Source organism: Amblyomma mixtum, chromosome 5, assembly GCF_055824585.1.
Source record: "Amblyomma mixtum isolate Tamu chromosome 5, ASM5582458v1, whole genome shotgun sequence".
Lineage (NCBI taxonomy): Eukaryota > Metazoa > Arthropoda > Arachnida > Ixodida > Ixodidae > Amblyomma > Amblyomma mixtum.
The window spans coordinates 15,936,083-15,959,424 of record NC_143016.1 but is presented as its reverse complement, the minus strand read 5'-3'; the positions used below and the strand labels follow the sequence as shown (position 1 = coordinate 15,959,424).

The window sequence follows — 23,342 nt, the reverse complement described above, 5'->3', positions numbered from 1 at the left end:
AGCACCGCGCCATCAATTGCGCACTGTCCAAGAATTTTATCTTCCATAAGCAAGCAGAAGACGAGCAACGGGCAAAGACGAGCGCTCGCCTTGGTTCTTGTCTCTGCTGATGAGCATGTTCGATCGCCCAGTTCCGAATTATTTTGTGTGCGTCGTTGGAGTTGCTGACGGTCATCGGAGTAAACTTTTCACGATCCTGCTTTAAGCTTGACTTTGAAGGAATGGCTTTGAACACGGAGGCAGCGCCTGACTGTGCTGTCGGAAGTATGCTCCCGTTTCGCCCGCATCGCGTGCTTATGCAAGCATTTCTGAGTGATACGCTCGTTTCCTGGCTGTGGACATTCACAAGTATAAAAAAATAGTGCCCTCCAGTGAGCCAGCCAACCGTCAGGCGTTCACGACATTTTTATTTCTGTTTTGGGCTGCAGCGCACGTGTATAACAGTAGGCGAAAAGAATATGAGCGACATACATAGCAGCAGTCCTGGCTGTGCAAATGGCCACTTTTGAGCCTGATGCAGCTTTGCGTTAGGCTGTGCTCTCATTTTAGCAATGTGGAATAAAATAGAAAAACCGCTTTAAAAACATGTAACTTATTGAATTTTCTATGCGATTCGGTGGCGTACCCTTGATAAGCCAAGAAGCAATCCCTATGCTTGTTTGCTGGCACGACTAAGAAAACTAAATATCGGTGGTCATCAAAGGAGCTTCTTTCCGATCGATGGAAGCTTGTGAGAAAAAAACGCCTTGTTTGCGTGGATGCCCATAATCTTGTGTACATTCTGCACCTGCCGGCACAAGGAAAGCATCGCGGCATTTGTATACGCATACACCTGTAAGCTACTAACAAATGTCAAAGGTTCAATGAACGAAGAGCAACCGAAGTTATTTCGTGTCAAAGTACGTGTTCCACCAGCGTTGCTTTAACCACCCTCTTTTTCACTCTCAATAAATATTCATTCTTTCTTTCCTTTATGACAAACAAATATTAAAATCGAAAATCGAAAAAGGTCCGACATTAATCGCGCTACTCAGAAGCGTGTCGCTTTTAGTTTCTTTTCAGTTTTTTTTTTACTGCGCCGCTAATTCAAGGACTTCATTACTTTTTCTCTCCAAAGCAGGAACATTTTTGGGAACGAAGCTGCTTAAATACTACCATCGAGTGCTATTCTAAGCTTTTAAACTCGCATGTGGGGTAGCGAGGGACGATAAAATCTGCACAACCAAAATGAAACTCGCGGGCATGATCAGGACGATAATGCCTCTAACCTTGTCACTGATGCATGCTAAGGTGTAAGGTCTGCTGGCTATCAGATATTTTTAGTCGTGACATACTTAAAGAAACAAACTTTTAATCTCGCCTCAGAGAAGCAGACTGACAATTCGCACGCTCCCCACGTGCTCTTGGTATCTAAGAATAGATACATTTTTCGTAATTTCTGTCGCGATCTGAAATTTTTGACACAAGCACATTGCATGGTTCTCTGAAAAAAATAGTTCCGTTCGTATCTTGAGCAACACAAGAGCTCAAGTTTCTCGAGGCGGTCATTGGTGCAACCTTTCCGCGTGGCACACCTGCGCGCAAGACGTGGCGCAATATATAAGCAACATTTTAAGCTACAGCCCCTTCACGTGGGTGGAACTTGCTTACAATTTTGATTCTGCACACTGTACGGCAAGTTGCGACACCTGCCACTCTTGGCTCACCCTTTTTCAAAGTCAGGTTTGCATTCTCGCTCAGGCTTTTCGCGTGCAGTCTCCTCGAGAATGTATATAAATAAAGTGCTGTTGACATGATTCGTTCGTCGCGTGGGAAATCTTGACTCCTGCGGACCCTGAAGCCCCGACTCTAGAGTGTGCGTGTCACGACAAGCTGTAACCTTAGGCAACCTGGCGGCCTGTTGAGCGAGATGAGAATTCGGCGCCCCCTGAAGAACGGCGCATTGTTGCGGCGAAGCTGCCGCCCAAAATGACTTTTGAAGACGTGCGTCAAATGTCATAGGTACAAGGTTGAGTATCACCGCCATTCTGGCTATGGCTTTAGAAGAGCTTGGAATGCCTTTTTCCACACGGAGGTTGCGCATGAAACTTGCAGCATGAAGAGCGTTGGTCATAACAGGTGTCTTGTGAGGGCGATAGTGGTACCACACTTCGCACGCAACATTTTTTGTTTGTTTGTTTGCTTTTATCACTCTTATATCACACCAACTTTGATGCTAGTTCGGGGAAGGGGGTAACAGGAAGCGGACTATTGCGCTTGTTGTGTACCGTTTCTGGCGTTGATGCCCCGACCCTCGTGTTGATTACTAGCCCAAAACGTATTCCGTACAAGTGATGGGTTGGTGACGTGGGCTGCGATGAAGCCGTGTGAAACTTTCACTCGTTGTGTAAATTATTTATGAGCAGTGAGTGTAGTGTTCTGCTGACTGTGTAACACCAGTCATGCAGAAATACGTAACTCGAATGCGCCCCCTTTTTTTTTTATTCCAAACGCTGTTGTTGGAGAACGAAAGGGTGGGCAGAACAGGAGATCTTGTCACTGCTTAACTAAGTCTGCCTCTCAGGCTACTGCGGCCTGCTTCCATCAGTTGTTATGAATATACGCTCTTGTACATATCTGTTGCTACTGCGGCGCCGCTGCGGTGACTTAGTGGTTATGGCGCTCGGCTGCTGACCCGAAAGAGGCGGGTTCGATCCCGGCCGCGGTGGTGGGTTTTTGTTGGAGGCTAAGTGATAAAGGCCCGTGTACTGTGCGGTGTTAGTGAACGTTACAGATCCCCAGGTGGTCGAAATTTCTGGAGCCCTTCACGACAGCTCCCCTCATGGCCTGAGTCATTCTGGGGCATAAAATCTCAAAATAGACTAAACTGTTGCTGTTGCGGGCACAACGCCATTCTACCAGTCGAAAGAGCAACACTTCCAGAGTTCCCAAGAGTAAGGGACAGTGGGCTCCGTTTTCTGGCTCTTACATCTTGCTGCTGATGACAATGATTGGCTGAATTAATGAATTAGTGAATTAATAAATATTTGAACGAATATTTATATAATCTATCGATCGATAATGAATGAATGAATGAATGAATGAATGAATGAATGAATGAATGAATGAATGAATGAATGAATGAATGAATGGCAAAGGCAGTGCTCAAAAGTGTTGGTGGTGACGGGGGTGGTGTCGTCTGTGTGTGGTGCAGCTGCTGAGTGGGGATGGCCTGATGCTGTGGGGCTTCGGAATCCAAGCCTTGGCGCTGGCCGCCACGGCTCTGGTCAAGCACTACTGGCTGCTCCTGGTCAGCTGTTTCCTGGTCGGCGTGTCAGGGGGCGGCCGCATCTTCGCCAGCACCGTCATGCTCTCCGAGCGGGTCGACCAGGACTCGCTCTCCCTAAGCCTGGGCGCCATGAACTTCATCGCGGGCATTGTCTGCCTCGCGCGACCGCCGCTCATCGGTGAGCGAAACTTCATACGCTGCCGCTTTTCGACGGTGGCAGTCAGCGGTCGCTTTTATTGCCGGGGTATAGGAAGAAGCGAAAGGCAAAGAAAAACTCAGTTTGCCCGAAGATAGAATTTATTTATTTGGTCATTCAAACTAAGCATGTCTCATTGGTATTAACTGTAATGGGGACGATCACACCTTCGACAAAAGTCTGTACAAAAAAGATGCCCAGGCTTAGCTTGGTTAAGCCAAGAATGCGTTGCATATTGCGCGGTCTTTTTGCGCAAGGTATTGCTTGGCGGCACTCGATTTTCTCAGCAGCTTTTCCTCCGTGACGTATGGATGGATGGATGGATAGGAGCGCCCCCTTTGAAACGGGGCGGTGGCAACCGCCACCATGCTCAGCCGTCCTTTTCTTTGTTCTTTTCTTCTTTTTTTGTTCTCTTTCTTTTTTTCCTTTTTCTTTTCTTTTCTTCATTTTTTTTTTCACGTGGTTTGGTGACGTCACGTCACCACGTGACGTCACGTCACGTGGTTTGATGGCTGCCCGGCCGCGCCCAAGGGCTGAACTGAGTGATTGCAATATGCTACGCATAAAAAAAATAACAAGAACGGCTAGAAGATTTGTGTTGCAAAGGCAGGAAAGCGACGTCGAGAGACTGCTGTGAGAGTATAATTTTTTTTGTGCCCTACAAGTTTGTGAAAATTACAATATAATAGTGCTGCGTTTTAAAATAGTACTTGTTAATGTCCTGTAGAAATGATAAAAAAATAAAATAATATGCAGAGCATGGAGTAAACACTCCAACGTCGCGTTTTAAAACAGATGCTCTTGCTATCCGTATATCTGTCGATCGCTACCGGCACTCGGCAACGAGGGTTATATTTTTGTCTTATACGCGAAAACGCCGAATCGTGCCTTTTGAGAGGGGACGATTAATACGCTAAAGAGGGCTGGTACTGCATTTAGCATGGTGGTTAAGGTCGGCCACCACGGTAAGGAAAACACGAAGACGAGAAGCGGGCGCACGAAGCGTTGTGTGGAGCATGGAGAGCAAGCATTTTGGCTATTCCGCCGAAGAAGTTATGCACCTGTAAGAGAGAACAAACTACAGCCACCAGATTGATTAGTTAGGACAAAAGGGGGGCCATTTGTGAACAGCGAAAGTCCTGCATCAAGGCGTAGTCGTACATCGGGCGAGACTATAGGGAAATGAGTTTTGTGTTTGTGTAGTTGCCTATCTCACTTTTCTTGGGGCAAAAACATTGGGAACAGTGCGGAGACATACAATGTATGGTGTAGCTTTGTCCTAAGCCTCGATGAATTATGCACCTGCGGAAATGTGTCGTGACGCGGACCTGGGTATATGCAGGAAGTCTGTTATTTTGTTTCTTTAAGGAGAAGCGCCATCCACGAGGGTTCCTGAGCCTTTAACATGGGCCAGGCCCAGGAATTTTGACGAAGAGCTCTTTTCAGGCAACTGAGGTCTCTAAGATCGGCACGCTCGAATTTGTGCTGTGCAGTGGTTCAAGTAGTCTTTATAGTCATGTTTCGTTTCGTTAAGCTAAGGGCCGGTCACCAGACGCGCTTTCAGTGCGCTCTACATTCAATGCTCAGGGCTTACATGGCTAAAACGAAGAAAATGTCTCCCCGTGTTTTGAGAGGTTTTGGAGAAACTAGAAAATTTGGAAAGTTTTGACTTTGTTTTTAGCCTTGGGAGTTCTTACATGAAGCGCGTGCTTTCGAAGCACCTAAGAGGTGGGACGACTACAGTGACTTCTTTTTGTGGACTCAGAAAAATGTTATGGCAGCGAATAATAAAAAAAAGTGAGCTTTGAACGCAATCGAATAAATTTTTTTTATCTATCAGTCGGTAGCGCATTATCGCAGAATTTGATCTAACATTCATTGCAGATTATTAAAACCTCTAGTGCTGCGACTGGCAGAATTACTTTTTTCAGAAATGCCTCCTCTAAAAAAATCCGCCTGGAGACTTTCTGCGGGCGTCCTGTTCTGCGGGCGCTCCGCGCTGCCGTCCGCCCCCGCTTTTCATTCCTCTTCTGTTTCTATTTCGCTTCTCTGGTTCTACTCTCCACGGGTATTGCAGCCAATCTGGTTTCGTCTGGGCAGCGTCTTTACTTGCCTGTGTTTCATTTTCCCTTCTTTAAAGTGTGTGACACCTAAAAGCCTGCAAAGCGTAAGAATTTCGACGACTGTTTGTCCTGAAACGCAGTAAAACATTGATCTGCAGAGATTTTCTTAACACCTCCGCATACGCGCAGGTTACGTTCGAGATGTGCTCGGTTCCTACGATCCCCTGTACTTTGGGTTCGCTGTCGCCAACACAATTTTCACCATCTCGTGGGGTGTGAGCCTGTTCTGGGAACGTCGGTACTGCCTCCGAGAGCGGAGACGTGGGAATGCTGGTGCAGGTAAGCGCTAATACCACACAACGTGCACGTCCTTCATGAAATGGTGAGAAGAATGTTCAACTCAGTTCAGAACTCAATTAATCGTTTCTGTACAAATACCTTAGATTTTAAACGCGTCATTCAAAGCTTTCTGTTACAAAGTTACTGCTCTTTCGTGTAGTAGCAGTGGTTGCATAATATATTGGATACTCCTTTTCCGGGTGTTTTTAAATGCTCTCGATTATGCAGTTTTGTATAGACAGCGCTTCTCTTTGTGCGAGTTGAGGGACTCTCTTATTCTAATTACTTGTGCTTGTGTTTTATGTCTAAGCATATTGTCACACCATTGAGCATTCAGTTATGAGAAAACGGCCAAAACCTTATGCGTTCTGGCCGCCGCGGTGGTTTAGTGGTTATGGCGCTCCGCTGCTGACCCGAAAGATGCGGGTTCGATCCTGGCCGCGGCAGTCGAAATTTCCGTAAACTTTCAATATGACGACTTTCATAGGCTGAGTCGCGTTGGGACGCTAAACCCCTATAATCTAATCCATTCCTTGTGCGTTCTGATTACTACTTTATTAAGAAGATAAGGTCTACAAGACTTCTACTTGTATCTATATAGCTCAAGAAGGGCTGAGTAACGTACTAGAGATTATTGCTAAAGCAGAGGTTGCAAGTGATGCAAGATTATTCTTAAAAGCAATGAAATATGATGCCTGTGTGACTGCCGATAAGGGCACTACGCGAGTACTTATGCAACATTTTTCATTTTCAATTTCTTCCAGAGCAAGAGGCACCCAGCGTTCGAGATTAAAACCCAATGGAAGCCTACGATATTTAATGTGATACAGAAGACTCTTCTGTAGCTTTTAGTTGGTCATATTTTTTTGAGCCAATTAAACATATTAACTTATTTTAAGAATGGTCGTAGATTACGTTTCGCTTGACTGGCTGACTGCATTTTATATTTGGTGTTAAGACGTATTTTCGACTATCTCATGTTATGCAACATTTGTACAAGAGAAAACGACGTTGCATCATTTGTACCAGTTGCTCTTGAATCTTCGTTTTATTCTTCTTGTCGTAGTCCGTATATTCTTACGTTTGGACATTTCGCGCCTTCAGTAGTGTTGGCGCTGGCGGTGAGCCCATTATTTTTGTTATTTTCTGAATTGGACTGTCAGCTTAGACCAGCTAACCGAACCTCATTGCTAGCGAGAATTGCTTCGTGGTTTTGCCTTTCGATCTTAGTTCTCCTTGTTTGGGAGTGACATAAAACATGACGAAAAAAAAAAAAAACCTTGCACAGTCCACATCGCGTCGAATTTCACTGACTATGGCCCCTTAAAGCTGACTTTTTTATTGGCACGTTTTCATTGCAAGGTGTATTTTAACCAGAATGTGGGGAAGGAAAAAATATAAAATAGCCTTTCTCAGCACCAACGATGTTCTTTACAGAGCAGATTGAGGTTGATAAAAAGGCAATATAATAAAAAGGTGATATGATGTATCATGCTACCTTTACCTCGGATACCAAGGTGATCCATTTATCAAGAACATCTACTTTACTCCTCAGTCCAAGAACTATTTTTCTGCCTTCAAGTAAGTTGGCGGAGGAGAAAGGAGAATACGAAAAGAAAATATTTTTATATATATGCTTGTTAGGTTGTGCCCCTTTCCTTGGATTGGGGATCACTGGTGTCCTAGAATTCTTCCTCTGTTCTTTGCCTCTTTTTTAACTCCTCATCCCCCAACCTCTTTCATCTTTTGTGCTTAATTTTTTTTCTTTTCGCCTCTAGGAGGAATTTCTTTACAACCCATTGGTGTTTCCCTTCCCTATAATGTATTTTACACTGGACTGGAACCATAAAAAAAATCTGGGGAGCAGGATAGTGCCTTATGCGGGATTGTGGACGTTTCTTTGATCGCCAGCTGTTGCCAATGCACTGTGACGCCATGAATTCGTAAAGATTGCTGTTAATCGCGTTGATGAGCCTTGCTACCTCGTCACGGCAGTAGTTATGTTGCTCGCTTGGACACAGCTGTGCTTTTCAACGTTGTTTCAGTGAACGCACGCATAGGTTGTTGCAAGATACAGCCTCGTTGCTTCACAGGTATGAAGACTGGAGGGGGATGCCATGAACACCTGGCGGCGTCCCCCACTTGTCTACTTTGCATCTTTGTAACAACAACACATGAAATTTATTTTTATTAGCTTGTTCTTTGTCCTTTCAGCCTTTCTCTATCCTGTCTATCCGAGCGAGACAGTTACGGCGACTTTCTTGATAGTCTAACAAAACGCAAGTTATTCGTTTATAGCTGCTCGCCGTTCATACGCCTATTCCATGTGGAATATCACTTGTTTCTCCATTACCAAAGGCTGACCAGACGTTTCTAGGCATTTAAACTGAGCTAAGCAACTCTGTGGATTAGCCGATGTACTGCGTGCATGCAGTACTTGTGCACTGTTCTATACCAGCACGAAGCGAGAGCTTTCACGAGAGCGCTATTCGCACGCGTTCCCTAACCAACCAGGCAGGTAATAAAGACATCATTTTGCGTTCGCAGCCTCCTCTCCACTGCGAACAACCTGTGTCATGAAGTACTGAGCAGGAGGGGAAGCGAAGCTCAACGACTCTGCGAGTAAACGAATAATTGCGGCATCTTTAAGGATTTCTTGCAAAGATTAAAAAGATATCTTGGAAAATAAATTTCTACGAAATGGTGAAATGGTTGGTTGAAAAAAATGTCATTAGCCTGCTGCAGCAGGCTAATGACATTTAAAAGTTAAAGAAAGTAATTTTTATGGACAGCTGATTAGTGTAAAGGGAGCTACGGACTGCAAAGACATGTGTACCAAGCCGCAGAGCGTCTGGCTGTCAGTTTCGTACCGCCATATTATACTCGCAGTACATATGCACTCGTTTAGGTTTCTATAGGGCCTCATACTACGGCCAGAAGGGAAGTTTTCTGCTTCAGTTCCGCAATATATCATAGCGATGGAATTGGCAGGTGCAGCGTCTTCTTTTAAACTTAGATCGTGGAAACAATAAACTAGATTGATTTTTAATTAAGAGTATATTTCCCTCTCCCGGCTGGACGTGTGCAGAGCGTTGCTCGTGGGCACATGCATCAAGGTGCATGTACTGCATGAGCTAAGGTTATTTGCTCCTGATCCGTAGGGAGAAAATAAAAATTGTTCCGGAACAACTCGCAAATGCTTGCGCATTTTCGTTTCGTGTACCAATTCTGCAATTTACCTCGACCCCGACGGCTATTCCCGCCGGCCTCGAAAAGAACTCTCGGCGCAAACACTCTTGCAGCGTTACGAAGCAGTTCCCGAAATAACATCCACCGCCGGGCTTGACGAAATTACCTCAACGACGAAGCTACGCTCGCCGTTAGAGTACATACTACTTTGTGTGCTGGCAGTAAACAGAGCAGACAGAATGCAATTCCCGGTAGCCCTTTTTTCGCTTCCTGCACTGAAGGTAGCAGCGTTTGGACGAGGTTTGTCTAAAGAAAATGCATATCAAGCATTGATAGCACTGATGGAGTTGATAGGAGTCGAATATTAATAATGCCTTTGCGAAACACTCCGTGGCACTTAGGTACGATTTTGTTTTTAATTAAGCTGTATTAATTCTTCCGTAGAAGAACGGCATAGCTTATTAAATGCATCACTTAGTCATTCCGACGAGTGGTTTTATTCATGGGGAGTCCAATTGCGGTTGATGCCCAATTACAGTAGGTCTTTAAGGGAGTAGCGGTCGCTTTTTGAGGGTGTAGTAATAGCAGATACGCTGTTAATCTCTAAAGGATAGACCCCTCCAACCGTTTAGTCTGAGGTTTTTAGCGTGGCTGTTGTGTGATAGCCTACCTACTCTGTAGTTCAGTGCGCACCCTGACATCTGCTTAGATATGCTGCAACGCTGCATATCTACCTCTTCCCTCTCTACCCGCCACCTATCAGCATTGCATCCCTGCCCGCACGTCGTTCGCGTTCACGGATTAAAGTGCCGGCAATGCTCCGTTACCTTATCCCTTCAGAGCGCAGCACGAACATTTCTGAACTGTTCATTACGATTACGAAATAGAGCCTCTCAAGCACTCCTGTCAAATTAATAGCAGTATAAAAGTCGCTAGCATAGATCGTGGGAAGTGTGACGGTAGAAACAATTTCAAGTAATCAATTTTGCAGGAAGTGTAATAGTGGGGCCAATGGGCATTTCAAGCAAAACAGGAAATACAGTGCCTGAAGCAGCGTAGCAAAACGACCTTTCAGATAAATAATGCGGCATTTTTTTTTTATTCTGTGCTTATGCTTGTTCCGGTAGATGGTTTTCTTGCGCAGATTTCGCACCGACATTGTCATGCTTTATTGAAAATCGGGCAGCTAAAGAGAGCCCAGCCTCAGCTGTTGCCACTGTCACCTCAAACCTCTTTATATTCCACATAAACAGCGTGTATGCGAATATAGTGCCACAGACCTCTGCGGCGCATTTGCTGCATAGACTCTCGAAGCGTATACAAGCTTTTTCCTGCTGCCTCCCGTGTTCCTCGCGAGATCATCACGGCTCCTGTGCAGTATGCGTAGGTTTCGAATAACGACGGGAAACACAGAATAAAACGAAGAACATGAAATGGGAAATGCACGCGTGGACAGAAATGCGGAAGGATCGAAGAAGCAGCGACGTTGTGTGCGCGGTATGCGTACGCTCAGGAAGGGCGTTACGGGAGGTGCGCAAACAGGTTTATCTCGAGAGCAAGACTGCGGGGACGGAGGATGCGATGCAAACGCAGACACAGACACCACGCGGAAACATTCGCGATCGTCGTCGTCTTCGGCCGCAGGGAAGGCTGCGTGGCGTGAACGATGATTGCTTCACGTGCTGGTGGTACAGATTGAGGAGGAGGTGGGAAAAGAGTGAGGGACGCCCCTCCGGGATCGCGCTCAGCTCGTCTCGTTCGTTGGAAGAGCGCCGCTTTGTTTGTGCGTTTGAGCACACGCACACATACATTGCGCGTCTTCCGTCACGCGCGGATGGCTCCGTCGTCGACGAGCTGGTGTTGTTTTATCTCCGAACGCGGTGCCTGGCCTGGCTAGCCGGCTGCGTGAAGAGCGGGCGCCGGACAGAATACGCGCCGAAAAGTAGGAGGCACTCCAGAAGAGGTGCCTCTCCCCATCCCCATCTTACTACACTTGCATCCCAGACCTTGCCGTCTCGGAGCACCCTCCCCTGCGTTTACCACGTATGCTCCGTTTTTCCTTTTCGTCTTTCCCCCTCTCTTCTTTCTTTCACTTTTTCACGCATGAAGTGGAAGCGGAAGCAGCAGGAGCAAAGAGGGATTTGGGATGCCGTCTACGTATTTCATCTGACGGAAGCAGGAGGGCTCTGTGCGCGCGGCTCGCTGTCCCCTTCCTTTTGCTTTCCTAGCCATTGCGTGACTCCAGCTTCGCACGTACATTCGCGTGCGTTTGTGTACGCGTGTGCGTGCGTCCCCATACGAGCGTGCGCGCGTGTGTGTGCTGTGTTGATGGTTTATTGTCTTCCTTTGTGTCTCCTCTTGACTCGTCTGCGGTGTTTATGACGGGCGCGGAGGAGAATACGTCTCGTGCGGGCCGTTCGCTTTGCCTTCCTGCTCTCCGCGAACGCAGGTGAGAGAAAGCGAGGTGACCTGGAGAACAAAGCGAGGCGAAAAGAAAATCTAGGAAGACAAAGGAGTAAAGGGAGCGATAGAGAATGAGGGGCGAAGGAACGAAATGCAGTCGGGTGGGAGAGCAAAACAAGCCGAGTGCCATGAGCAGAAATAACGGGGAAAGGTGCTGAAACAGGGCTAAAGAGGATGCTGCGCGGGCGGCGTGTACGTGACGAGTAAGAGCAAGGCGGCATGCGATGGGAGCGTCGGGCGCAGCGCTGAGCACGCAGCCACGAAAGCATCGCTATTGGATGCAGGAAGCGTTGAGGATGAGTTCTAGAGAACTCATACGTAAACGTCACAGCTGCGAAACAAAAACAAACATAAATGGAAATAAACTAGGAAAAACAAATGCCGTAGCATGCTAAATGCGTCTAGAGAACGTCCTTTTTGTTTCAGGCAGATGGTAAGAAGAGTTTGGTGACGCATTGCCGCACTCCCGCAGCTCAATATGCGGTCTCCTTCCGCGAAATTACCAAGTTTCTTTAACACGTTAGCATTACTACCTTCAGTTTGGCAAAATTTACGTCTGGTGTTTCGTGATGCTCCGGCCTGCGCCCATATCCACCAACCTTTTCTCTCCACCAGTTTCCACTCTCTCTATTTCTTCACCCATCATCAAACAATCAACCCCTCCCCCCCCCCCCCCCCCCCTACAGAACTTCACTCATCACTACCCCCTCACCTCAAGCCTGCAGGATGCCTTACCCACCACCGCTCTACTCAATTCCACCCTCCAGACACCTCCACCCACGAGAAGCGACCGAGAAAACAAGTCACAGTCACAAGGGAAAGATATTACAACATATTATCAAAATTGTCATCGCCTTTACCCTAGTCCATGTAAAGGCCTGAAGAAGGCGGATGAGCGGCTCCTTCGCACCAATACATTGCTGTGCCCGGCAGCGCTAACTCATTTTGACCCCTCCTTTAGCGGCAGCTGCCCACACTGTAGTGCAGTGTCTTCTGACACCTATCACATGGTGTGGGCCCTCCTGCTCCAACCCTGCTATTCCCCCTATCCCCAACCCAACCCGGGAGGACTGGGGGGCGACCCTGCTCGGCTGCCACGACTTACAGGCCCAACAAGCCTTAGTCGGCCGCGCCCGGGCGGCGGCAACCGCCACTGGGGTCCCATACTAGGGACCTCCACCTAGTGTTTGTAAGGATCGGTCCCTTACGGGCTGATCCAAACATACCTCCTGTTCATTCTTAATAAATGTTTTCACCACCACCACCACAAGGGAAATGTATAACCCGTACTGGCAACGTAGATTCGTTGCGCGTCACATCGTATGATCGCCTGAGCATTTTTATATTGTATCCCTGTAAACCCAAATAAAAAAATCTCCAGCTATATCCTTCACTGCGTTGAACCGCTGCGGCAGGTGCGCATCAAGCAGGGACACATTGCCAAACCACTGCGTCCTCGACTTTTGCTGCCGCGAAATGTGACCATTTATAATAAAACGTGCCACCATCATATAACTTAGCAACTTAATATCTGTTTACCTCACCGCCATAGCGCCTCCTTCTACTGGCGACGGGAGCACTAGGTTTACAGCACCCATAAACGCCACTGATGGTCCCGACCTGTCGTAATTTTTGAACCACCTAATATCATTGTATCAATACCAAACGAATGCCCTTCAATTTCTCCGCTCGTGTACCTTCCAGTGATGTCGAGTATTCCGACTATATGACACGGTAGTTATGCAAGAAAACTGCGAACCTGTTTTTGTTTAGAATTTTTGTCGGTGTCGCCGTTTGGCGAGACGAAAGAAATTACGTACATACGTTTCTTTTGGATGAATGCCTGCCTTAATAGAGTACTATATTCACACCGCGTCAACTTTGTATAGGAACCGCAAGCTTCTGCAATCTAGCTTTGCTCTGAGAATGAATGAGGGGCGTCCAACAAGCAGTTATGATACATCGCAAATCAGAGAAGCATAAAGCTCCTCTCAGCACTAGAACAGAAGCCGGGCGCGTAGCGTAGGTGGGCCGCGGTCAGGGCGGACTCACATCAGGAGTCTCACGTCGCTGTTCTCGCTATGACGCATCGAGTTGGAAGGTCACGTGACTTGCTCGGTTACAGACGATCGACAAGAGACTTACAGCTCGTGATGACTTCCCGTAACTTTGATACTGTCTTTAAAATTTAAAAAATAATCCTATCAGCTAGACGACCAGTATTCCTAAGGGGAGGTAGCAACTAAGTGCGTTGAAAATTAGTGTGCTGCGGACAGCGTAAAGGACACGTTTGTGTTCGTAGTCAATTCACGTATGTCAAGCACAGCATGAACTGGTAGCGTAGGGCCATGGCAAGGGCATCACCTCGCGCAGGCTGCAGCTTTCTGTGCGCAGACGTTATAGCATGCCAGCCAGCGCTGAATTTCCACATTAAAAGTAGTATAATCGCCACTCATAGTTTTCAGGTGGCATTTATTGCCTCGCGAGCATAAAAGGGGATGGTTATATGTAAACAGGTTTGGAGATCTAAAGAATATTTCTTTCTCGATATCAGTGTAATTATGTTAATAGTACAAAAGTCTGTAATATAGTACTTCCTATTTGCTTAGAAGCTTTTGTCACAGCTTCAAATCCTAGATACTCTAGCATACCGATCATTCAATCGAACGATCCTGTCTGTTTTTTTTTCAGCGCTGATATCGAGTAAGAAAAAACATTTTATTGTTGCGTACGACGTTAAAACTGTGTCAGTGAGCAAAAACAGTGTCATTGCATTAGTCAAGCGACCATGTAATACAGGGGTCAAAAGTTTCTTGACGTGCGGAAAACCAAGTGCATAGCCACTATGGGTGCCATGAGTCGTACGTATCCACTACTGCGGATTTTACCACATGAGCCTGACTTTCACCTTTAGGAGCGTAGCCTACAGTCTCCTGTTAAATACGGAGCTCTTTGTTTGCCGCTCGCGCGTCCTACAAGTTTTGTTCCCATTGTTACGTTGCGATCAAAATTATTTGCTCTCACGTCGCAGCTAACGCTAAAATATTCGCGTCACACGTTCCTAGCCACCCGTTTAGTTTCTTCGTGTCGTTTTGTCACTTTGTTCCTCAATAAACCCCCTTCTCCTTTCTTTCTCTCTTTCTCGCTATCGCTTGTCGTGGAAACTGCCGGTTCTGCGACATGCATACTTAATGTTTTTTCCTCTTCCTTTTGCTCTCTGCCTCTGCCAGCGCCGGCTAGAGGAGCGCCGCGCCTTTAATTGCCGGGAAGGCAACCTACAGCAGAGCCGAACTCATTTCAATTGTATTCAATTTTTCTCCGCTTAAAGGCGCAGCCGCCAAAAAGCATGGCAGAAAAAAAAAAAGACGAAGTACCCACGTCGACCTCACTCGTAGAGGTTTGCCGGCTTTATTACAGCCGTAATAAGGGCAGTATTCCTTTACTTCTCGCGTGGCTGACGGAGGGGGGCATAAATAAAACAGGGGACGCATAAACGAAGAGTAACGACTCCGTGCTCGAGGCGGCCGTCCGCTGACCGCTCTGCACCGGTACGTTAGCGTTACTAGAGCGAGCTAGCGGCTGCAGCAGCGGCTGCGCTTGATCGAAGAAGGAATAAGGCCCGTCTCGGCTTCTCTGCGCGCGCCGGCCTCTATTGGAGCTGACGTGTGAGCCGGGCACAAAGGATCGGCGCTCGCCGCAGGGAAAAGCGAAGCCGCACGCAGACCAAGGACGACGCTCTGAGATCACCGCCGTGCAACTATGCTGCTCAGAGATGGGCCGTTGTTGCTGGGAACGGGACACGTGGCCCAGACACAAACGCCTGCGGTGGTGCAGAAGGGAAGAAGGCAGGCACACGCGACGTCGATCGTACGCGAGCGACAGGAATGCTGCCACGGATGGTGGCAGTAGGAAGCACCCTCCTGGGACGGGACGATACGAGCCATCTCGTGCGGACACAAAGCAACGCAGAGAAAACGGCGGGTGGTGTTCGCGAGCCCAAACATCCACGCTGTGTACGACGAGGCTTGAAGACAGCAAATAAAAGGGCGAAACGTAAAAGCGGTTCCACAGGGGTTGTAGGCAGGCTTCAAAGCTAACCGAGCGGCCGTTCGGTGCTGCGAGTGAACAAAAGTGTTCTTCAAAAAAATTCAAAGTAGTAATGCAAATAAACAAGGACATCTAAACATTGCAGTGAACGGCTAGCATTTTTAAAAGAAGCAAAAGTGCTGTTATATGAAAATGTTGCGAGTGATCCTTCGAAAGAAGGGCTCACGAGCTCGTTTTACGACGGAAACAGGAGAGGGATTGATGGAAATAGGCGGTAGGTGCGGGGGAAGAATGGAACGCATATTGATGAAAAACAAATTCGCCCTGACAGGGACACGTTCTTAAAACATTCTAGGAAGGCTGGTAATGTAGGTTGAAAGAAAGAAAAATAGATGTAATACTTATAAGAAAGGAGGTTTACGACGTCACAGGCATCGAACAGAAAGGGGAACGCAAATACGCTATGTTAATGGGAAACACCGTGTTAAGGATGAGCGCGACGGAAACAAGGTAAAACAAATGAACCAGTCACAGTGTTTGCTGCGATGGACGGTATGCCTTATAAGGCGTGATAAGTGCGAATGCTGCTTGCTGCGCGACTGTTTGAATGTCCGTACACAGCCCCCGCACTTGAGTGCACCCACAGCCAGAAGTTATACCAGAAGTTATATATGTTATATATAGGTATATATAGCCCGAAGTTATACACTTACAAAATAGAGTGACACACGCTTAAAAACATCAGGGTTTACTGACGTTTAGAGTGAGGACCGGTCGTCTTCCTAGTTGTCTGAAGAAGCACTGCTCAGTGTACAGCTGGTGAAATTTCGACCACCTGGGGTTCTTTAACGTGCAATGACATCACACGGTACACGGGTCTCTAACATTCCGCCTCCATCGAAATGCGACTGCCGCGGCCGGGATCGAACCCGCGTCTTCCGGGTCAGTAGCCAAGCATGATAACCACTCAGCCACCACGGCGGCTCATGCAGAATATAACCAAATTCTATGTATAGCCTTCATGAATTACGAAAAAGCACTTGACTCAGTCGAAACGTCAGCAGTCATGCAGACATTGCGGAATCAGGGTGCAGAAGGGCCTTACGTAAAAATGCTGGAAGATATCTGCAACGGCTGCACAGGTACTGTAGTCATCCATAACATCACAATAAACTTCCAATAAGGAAGGGTTTTAGGCAGAGAAATACGATCTCGCCAATGCTATTCACCGCCTGCTTGCAGCCGGTATGGCGAGGCCTCTATTGGGAACAGTTGGGGATAAGAGTTAATGAAGAATATCTTTGTATTCTGGGATTCACTGATGGCATTGCCTTGCTACGTCACTCAGGACATGAACTGCAAAGCATTGTCAGTGGGATAGACAGGAAGGGCAGAAAGGTGGATATAAAATTTAATATGCCGAAAACATAAATAATGTTCAACAGTCTCGGAAAGGAACAGTAGTTTACAATTTGTAGCGAGGGTGCTGCAAGTGGTAAGGGGATACGTTTACTTAGGGCAGGTAATCACCGCAGGTCCGGATAACGAGAGCGAAGTAACTAGAAGAATCAGAATGGGATGGAGCTCATTTGGCAGAGTGTGAAAATAATGTCGACAGTTCCTCTCCGTGTCATGAAGGTATAGCAGACATTCACTGATGTACCGAGGGCCCCACAGAGCACTTCAGCTCTACAGTTTTTTTTTTTTCGTTGCTGTCACGAAGGAGCTATATCGGTGGTAACTAGGGCAACGTCCGCATGTCAGCGTACCTCCCTGGAATTGAGGTAGACATTACAGTCTTGGCAACTATTACGATGGACATCATACTGAGGCTGGAGCTTACTCTAACGCTAAAGAGAAAGAAGCCCCTCGATAAGCCTATGTGAAGCGGTTCCTTGCCGACGCCTTCGAAAGGCCATCATCGTTTTCCTGAGTTCAACGCCGGCTACTATGTTATATCCAGAAGTGCAGAGCGCTGTAGCTGTTTTAGTTATCATAAACGTTAGTCTATAGGTCAAGGGATGAAGCCGTAAGTCCACTACGTGCCCTCGAATCTTGCTCGGAGGTGCTATCGGAGGAGATCACAGCCTGTTCTATTTCCGGAGCTCCTACTTATGCGAAAACCTTTCTTTGCTGTGCTTGCAGGCTGCCATTCGCTGAACGTCTTACTTCTTCACATCGTCTTTACAGTTTCAGTAGCTGCAGGCGACATGCACAGATGATAGATGTGCCTCCTCCGTCATTAGCGCATGCGCAGTGAGACGTGAGCCCTCTTTCCCCTCCAACTCCTCGCTCGCATACACACTAACGACTCACACTTGCTGATTCGCTCAAACACACGGTGTTCAAGTTACGGTCGAGAAAGAAGTCACACGATGCCTTAATGAGGAGATCACAGCGAGCGTTTATGCTCTATTAGGGTCGATTGTAAATAAGAAGAATAGCGTAAAGTGAGTCGCACAGTGACATCAATCTTCGAGCCACAGACGCGTATTTATCTGTCGAAAGAAGGTCATAAAATAGTCCACCAGCCGGCGCTCAGTGCGAAGAACTGAGGCAGACGGAAAAAGAACAACGAAAGGAGTGGCCGTCTAAAGTTCGGGGAGAAACGCATAACGAATTATATTCCTAAGAAAATGAGACCTGACAATAACAGAGCGGAATAGTGACGCAAGATACAATCCTCCACAATGCGCAAAATTGGGGGGGGGGGGGGGGGGGGGGGGCTAGAAGATAGCTGTGGGGAACGGAGGTGAGGGGTGTAAAAGGAGGATAGCTCCGAGCCGTCAGGAGCGCGCTGTGCTTAACGTTCCACCGGATCTGACAGATTCCAATTAGAAATTGAAACCACGTTCGAACTCCGCGGTTTCGCGTTCAGTGCACGCAAGAAAATGCGGCGTTGAATGATCAAGCAGGCGCCGACGCTTGGAGCGCGGCTAGGAGCACGTCCTTAGAGAACGCCCCGTGACTACCCGATTGCGATAAGGCGCGAGAGTCCAATTTCTCATTTGTATATCTTCCTTGCTGTGACGAAAATTTAATTACGGCCTTAGTTCCGCCGTGGATATTTCATCCGGCAGCGGCTATACACCTTTATACGCTGCCGACTTAGGCGGCACTTGAAAAAGATGTTTTTTTGCGATCCACATTCCTTGGAAGCTTTGTTCTGCAATCGAGAGAAGATGAAAGCCTTTGGCTTGCATAATGAGTGTATTTTCTTACTGCAACGTGATATGGCTAAGCGCCTTGTTAGAGAGCAGTTGCTTTGCATTTTTGAATAAAAGAAATATATTGCCAGAATTGGTACCCAATTTCCCGCCAGTGAAAGAGCAATGGCGAGAAAATGAACCTCTGGTGCTTATTGTTGCATGATCAGCTGCTCAACGAATCCTTTCCGCTCCGTCGTCAGGACGTTGGAGCTTTCAGGTTCCCTTTAAAAACTGAAGTTCATAAAGGCTCTGTCGTGACGAACTTTTTTTGTTACAAGTGGCTACAAGCGCTGTGTGCACTAATATCTATGTGCTTTTGCGGTAGCTTTTGAATGAAATTATGCTTTCAGGTATTTTGTGAATTTTGAAACAATAAATGAGGTCATGAGACGGGGTGTATCACAGAAAAGGGCACGCTTATGCGAAATTTCGAAACAGAGGATTAAAATTCCATCATGTAGACTTTTCTTTTGCCGCTCATAGGTACAGGGTGCGTCAAAAGTTCCCAGGCCACAAGGCTTGCTTTTTCAGCTATATATTATGGCTCTTAAGATGCCTATGAATCTGCTAAGGTTCTGAGAGGTGATACTGATTTTTCGAACAACTGCATAAATTTTAAGGCTCTTGGGTATCGTCGATGCAGAAGCAAAAAGCTCAAAAGCAGACTTTGTGGCCTGGGAATTTTTGAGAGACCGTGTACATAAACAAACCACGGAGGGCCCTTTGAGGGCAGTGGCATATAGTATACGTGAATATGAATTCCAGTTGTGTCCTCATGTTGACCAAACCTAGGCTGCCGCGAAAGTTTCCCTACAATGATGACCTTCTGTTCTGAGCATGCAACCGCGTTGTCGTATTTTGCATTAAAATTTCTGATATCCTTGCTCAGTTTTCGTTTGGCCAACAATCTGAACAGTGATGGTTGATGGTGTCGTTGTAGACGAAGCTTCGTTTTGTTTGAAGCAAAACTTCACTGAGGGAGCAAAAGACGAAAGGCTCCTACAAAATGCAAGCGAAATGCGCTCTAGAAGATATGTCGATAGTTATCACTGATGTACTTTCCTAATTAGTTAAATTCAAAGCTCCGCGCCAATCGCTTTTGTTACTAAGGTTGTTTGGTGGTTTCCGGCACCTTGCAATGGCGACAAAACATAATAGCAAAAAATTCCTTTGTTGTCGAGCCAGGTTACCAGAAATCTGTTGTTTATGTTGTTTATGTCTGTTGTTGTTTATGTCTGTTGTTTATGCATAACCTTTTAACACATAAGCTAAACATACCCCGCCCTGTAATTCTCAAACAATTGTCGCGCCGAACACACCATTCACGAATTCATTTGCTGGAACCCATTTTTGCAAAGACTGACTCATTCAAGCACAGTTTTTTTCCGCGGACTGTTTCCGACTGGAACTCTCTTCCCGAGGCCATTTTCCAGTCCTCAAATTTTAGTAAAGCTCTTGAGAAGCATTTTCTCGAGTGAATGAGCGTTGTATTTTTGTTATTCTCCTCATTGTTTGTAACCCCATGTATTTTTCTTTGTATTTGTCATTTTCAATGCCTTGTATAGCCCCTCCTGCATGGGCCAATCTATTGGCTTGCAGTATTATGAAATAAATAAATAAATAAATAAATAAATAAATAAATAAATAAATAAATAAATAAATAAATAAATAAATAAATAAATAAATAAATAAATAAATAAATAAATAAATAAATAAATACATTTTCGGTGTGCAGTTTTCAAAAATAAAATACTTTGGTGCGAGGAGAAATCCCCATTTAACGCCCTAGCGCCAATGCATCGTGTCCAGTGAGGAAAGAATAGAGAAAGTGTGACGGGGAAGCTGAAACAGCTTTGATACAAATCCCTTTTAGAGCCTTTTGCTCAAAGAAGAAATTTTTTGGGGGGACGCCACGTACAGTGGTGAGCAGCCTTGTCTAGAGCGCTCGGGCGGTGCACTTCCTTGCAAACAAATCCAGATTTTGTGGCAGCCTCTAGGGTCCAGCTGCAACGCTTGCACGGAAGTAGCCCCAGATAGCCTCGTAAACAAAGCAGGCACGAAAACTTTGCCCTGTAATGAGGGGCTGCTCTCTAATTTCGGTTTTTGTTACCAAGTGCGCACTGCTCAAGCGCTCTAGACAAGGCTGCTCACCACTGTACACTGCATAATGATTTGGTTCTCCCAACATCATGCGATATGAGATGACAACTGACCGTGATCACGAACCTTTCGACATAATTTTTTCCCGTTAGAATGGAATGCCTGTGGAAAATGAGCCTACTGTGCTTCAACTCACTCTTCTCCAAAAACTCAGTTTAGTAACATTGCGCTACAGCAGAAGGTTGTTTACGACGGAAGTGACTTTTCAACGGACTGGTTTCTGTTCAGAAGAATCGACTGTTGGGCGAGTTGATGCGTTACTCGATGATACAAGGCGCACGAATGGACAGGACGAACGAAGATCGAACACAGACAAAGCGCCTTGTCCGTGTTCGTTCGTCCTGTCCACTCATGCGCCTCGTATCATGGATTGGTTTCTGTCGCTGCTGTGTTGCTTGACCTCACCTGCTGAATAATTCAAACATGTCTGCTTGAAATAAACAAAAAAAGGTTTCGCATTGGCGAGTTTCTTTATTGGTTGCGTGCTGTTTTTAGAGAAAATCTTCTCTGCCACGATCAATGCGTCAAATCGGGATAATCACACGCTTCGCCCGAAAATTGGAAGCTATAAGCTCATAGCCAAATCCGGTACACACATTTCGCTGAGAACATTTCCGTACATCTATGTGAAGCCTTGTTCTAGGACTCATTTGGGGATCGTGTCGGAGCAGGCTGGGCTAGAGATAAGCACAGCAACGCCTGCTGGCGCAGGAACTGTGGCAGATACAAAATGGCCAGTCCTGGGCAGCCAGCTGGCGCCATTGATCGCGAGCTATTAACGTCTACCGTACTGCAGGCGAACACAACACAGACGTAACGATCGCCTAGTGGTTTGAAACAGTTTTTCAATCCCCCCCCCCCTTTCTTTTTTGCATTAGCACAGGTAACACCACCCAAGTCGAGGTCAAATGCGCAGCAAAAAAAAAAAAAGTGAAAAAGAAAAGGTGCTACTCCCAGAGCTTCAGAACATAAGAAAATAAGCCCGAAGAAAAAAAAAAAACTTTGGACACATAGGATGCTTACAGGACATCGCGTTGCACGACTTAGCGCAACCTAGACATCACGGGACCTTGTTGGAAGAGTTCCGGTTTATTGACGTCACTTCCCGTCATAACTTTCGGTTTAGTGACGTCAATTCCGGTCGTCACTGTCGGTTCTGTGCCGTCACTCTGGGCGTCATTTCAGCTTTGTTGACGTCACGTGGTGAATTCATGCAGGTTGCTCAGACTTTTCTCTGAGTCATGACCATGAGGCTGCTTGACCACAATGTGTCTGGTCCCGTGACATGATCAACTTCAACACAAGGACTATATAACATTCGGATCCCTAGTGTGACGCCAGTTGCCTCGAAACGAGCCGTCGAGCTCCGTTATAGCATAACATAAGAAACTAATGAGGAAAGAAACAACGTGAAAGAAATTGCTAGCAGCAATGGCAAAGCATTTGAAGCCGAGTTATGCAGCCAATAAGAAGTGTGAAAAAAGCAGCTAAACCGTAATTCAACTATGGGTGCCCATGGGGAGTATGAACAATCCCCATATTCGCTTCGATTAGGTTAGAAAAATAACAATTGATTTAGAGTGCTTTCAATGACTCCCTAAATGACAATTTTGAGACCTATTTACGCTCTTCAGGACAGCGAGCGACTATTTTAACTTCACTGCTAGGTCTCGGGCTGGCGAAGACAGCATCACCGTGACCATAAGCGTAATTTTTTATAAAGTTCTAAACATTGGAAAAAAATCACCCTCTTTATAACGCTAACGAGCGTGCTCAGGAGAAGAAACGGCAACTCGCGAGGCTAGTTGCCTTCGTATTGGGCGGCTCTTAAGAGAATGCAGACATGAGACACCTCTATAACTATTTCATCCAGCCCAACCCGGGCAAAGTATCCAATCGTAACCAGCATTTCACCTTCCTTCTATCTCTCTTACGGCCCGTCTTTCGAATACCGCGCAGCGTTGTCGAAGCCAGAGATGACGACAGCCAAAGAGAACCCGATGTATCGACGTCACTTAAAGGAGAAAACCTTCCGAATGAACGGGCGCTTGTGCGCTAGCCAAACGCATTATCTGAGGATACGATATAGCTGATGTAGAAATGCTAGGGCAGTACCTCTAAGTCTACCTTTAAGTCAAAACAATCGTTCAGATGGGTCTGTCTCAATCTTGGTTACAGTGATTGATGTAGAGCAGGGGGCAATAGGGACCCGTCCCATTTTCGCTTTCTATCTCTATGTCCCAATAGCCTCCTTACGCTGAAGAAAGCTGTCATACCCGAGGCACTGCAAGTCAGGCGCAGTTCTCCAGCGCTGGCTACTTGAACCCCGAGTGACGTTAACCAGCTCCGGCTTCACCAACACTGCGTAGTTATAACAGCCCAAGGAAGACAAAGAAATAAGCTTCGCA

At 46.5% G+C, this 23,342-nt stretch overlaps 1 protein-coding gene and 1 long non-coding RNA gene across 2 annotated transcripts in view; one reads left to right on the top strand and one right to left on the bottom strand.

Moving 5' to 3' along the window:
* The window catches only part of LOC149341376 (monocarboxylate transporter 13-like), a 13,049-nt gene extending 6,374 nt beyond the window's left edge, over nucleotides 1-6,675 (top strand). Inside the window, exons 5-7 of the mRNA XM_089541958.1 lie at nucleotides 3,194-3,446; nucleotides 5,717-5,866; nucleotides 6,631-6,675. Coding sequence (XP_089398084.1) covers nucleotides 3,194-3,446; nucleotides 5,717-5,866; nucleotides 6,631-6,659 — 432 coding nt within the window. The 3' untranslated portion in view covers nucleotides 6,660-6,675. The remainder of the gene's footprint in view (nucleotides 1-3,193; nucleotides 3,447-5,716; nucleotides 5,867-6,630) is intronic.
* LOC149341375 (uncharacterized) overlaps nucleotides 1-23,342 on the bottom strand; it is a 25,658-nt gene extending 2,316 nt beyond the window's left edge. Inside the window, exon 1 of the long non-coding RNA XR_016282635.1 lies at nucleotides 23,211-23,342. This is a non-coding gene — a long non-coding RNA (uncharacterized LOC149341375). The remainder of the gene's footprint in view (nucleotides 1-23,210) is intronic.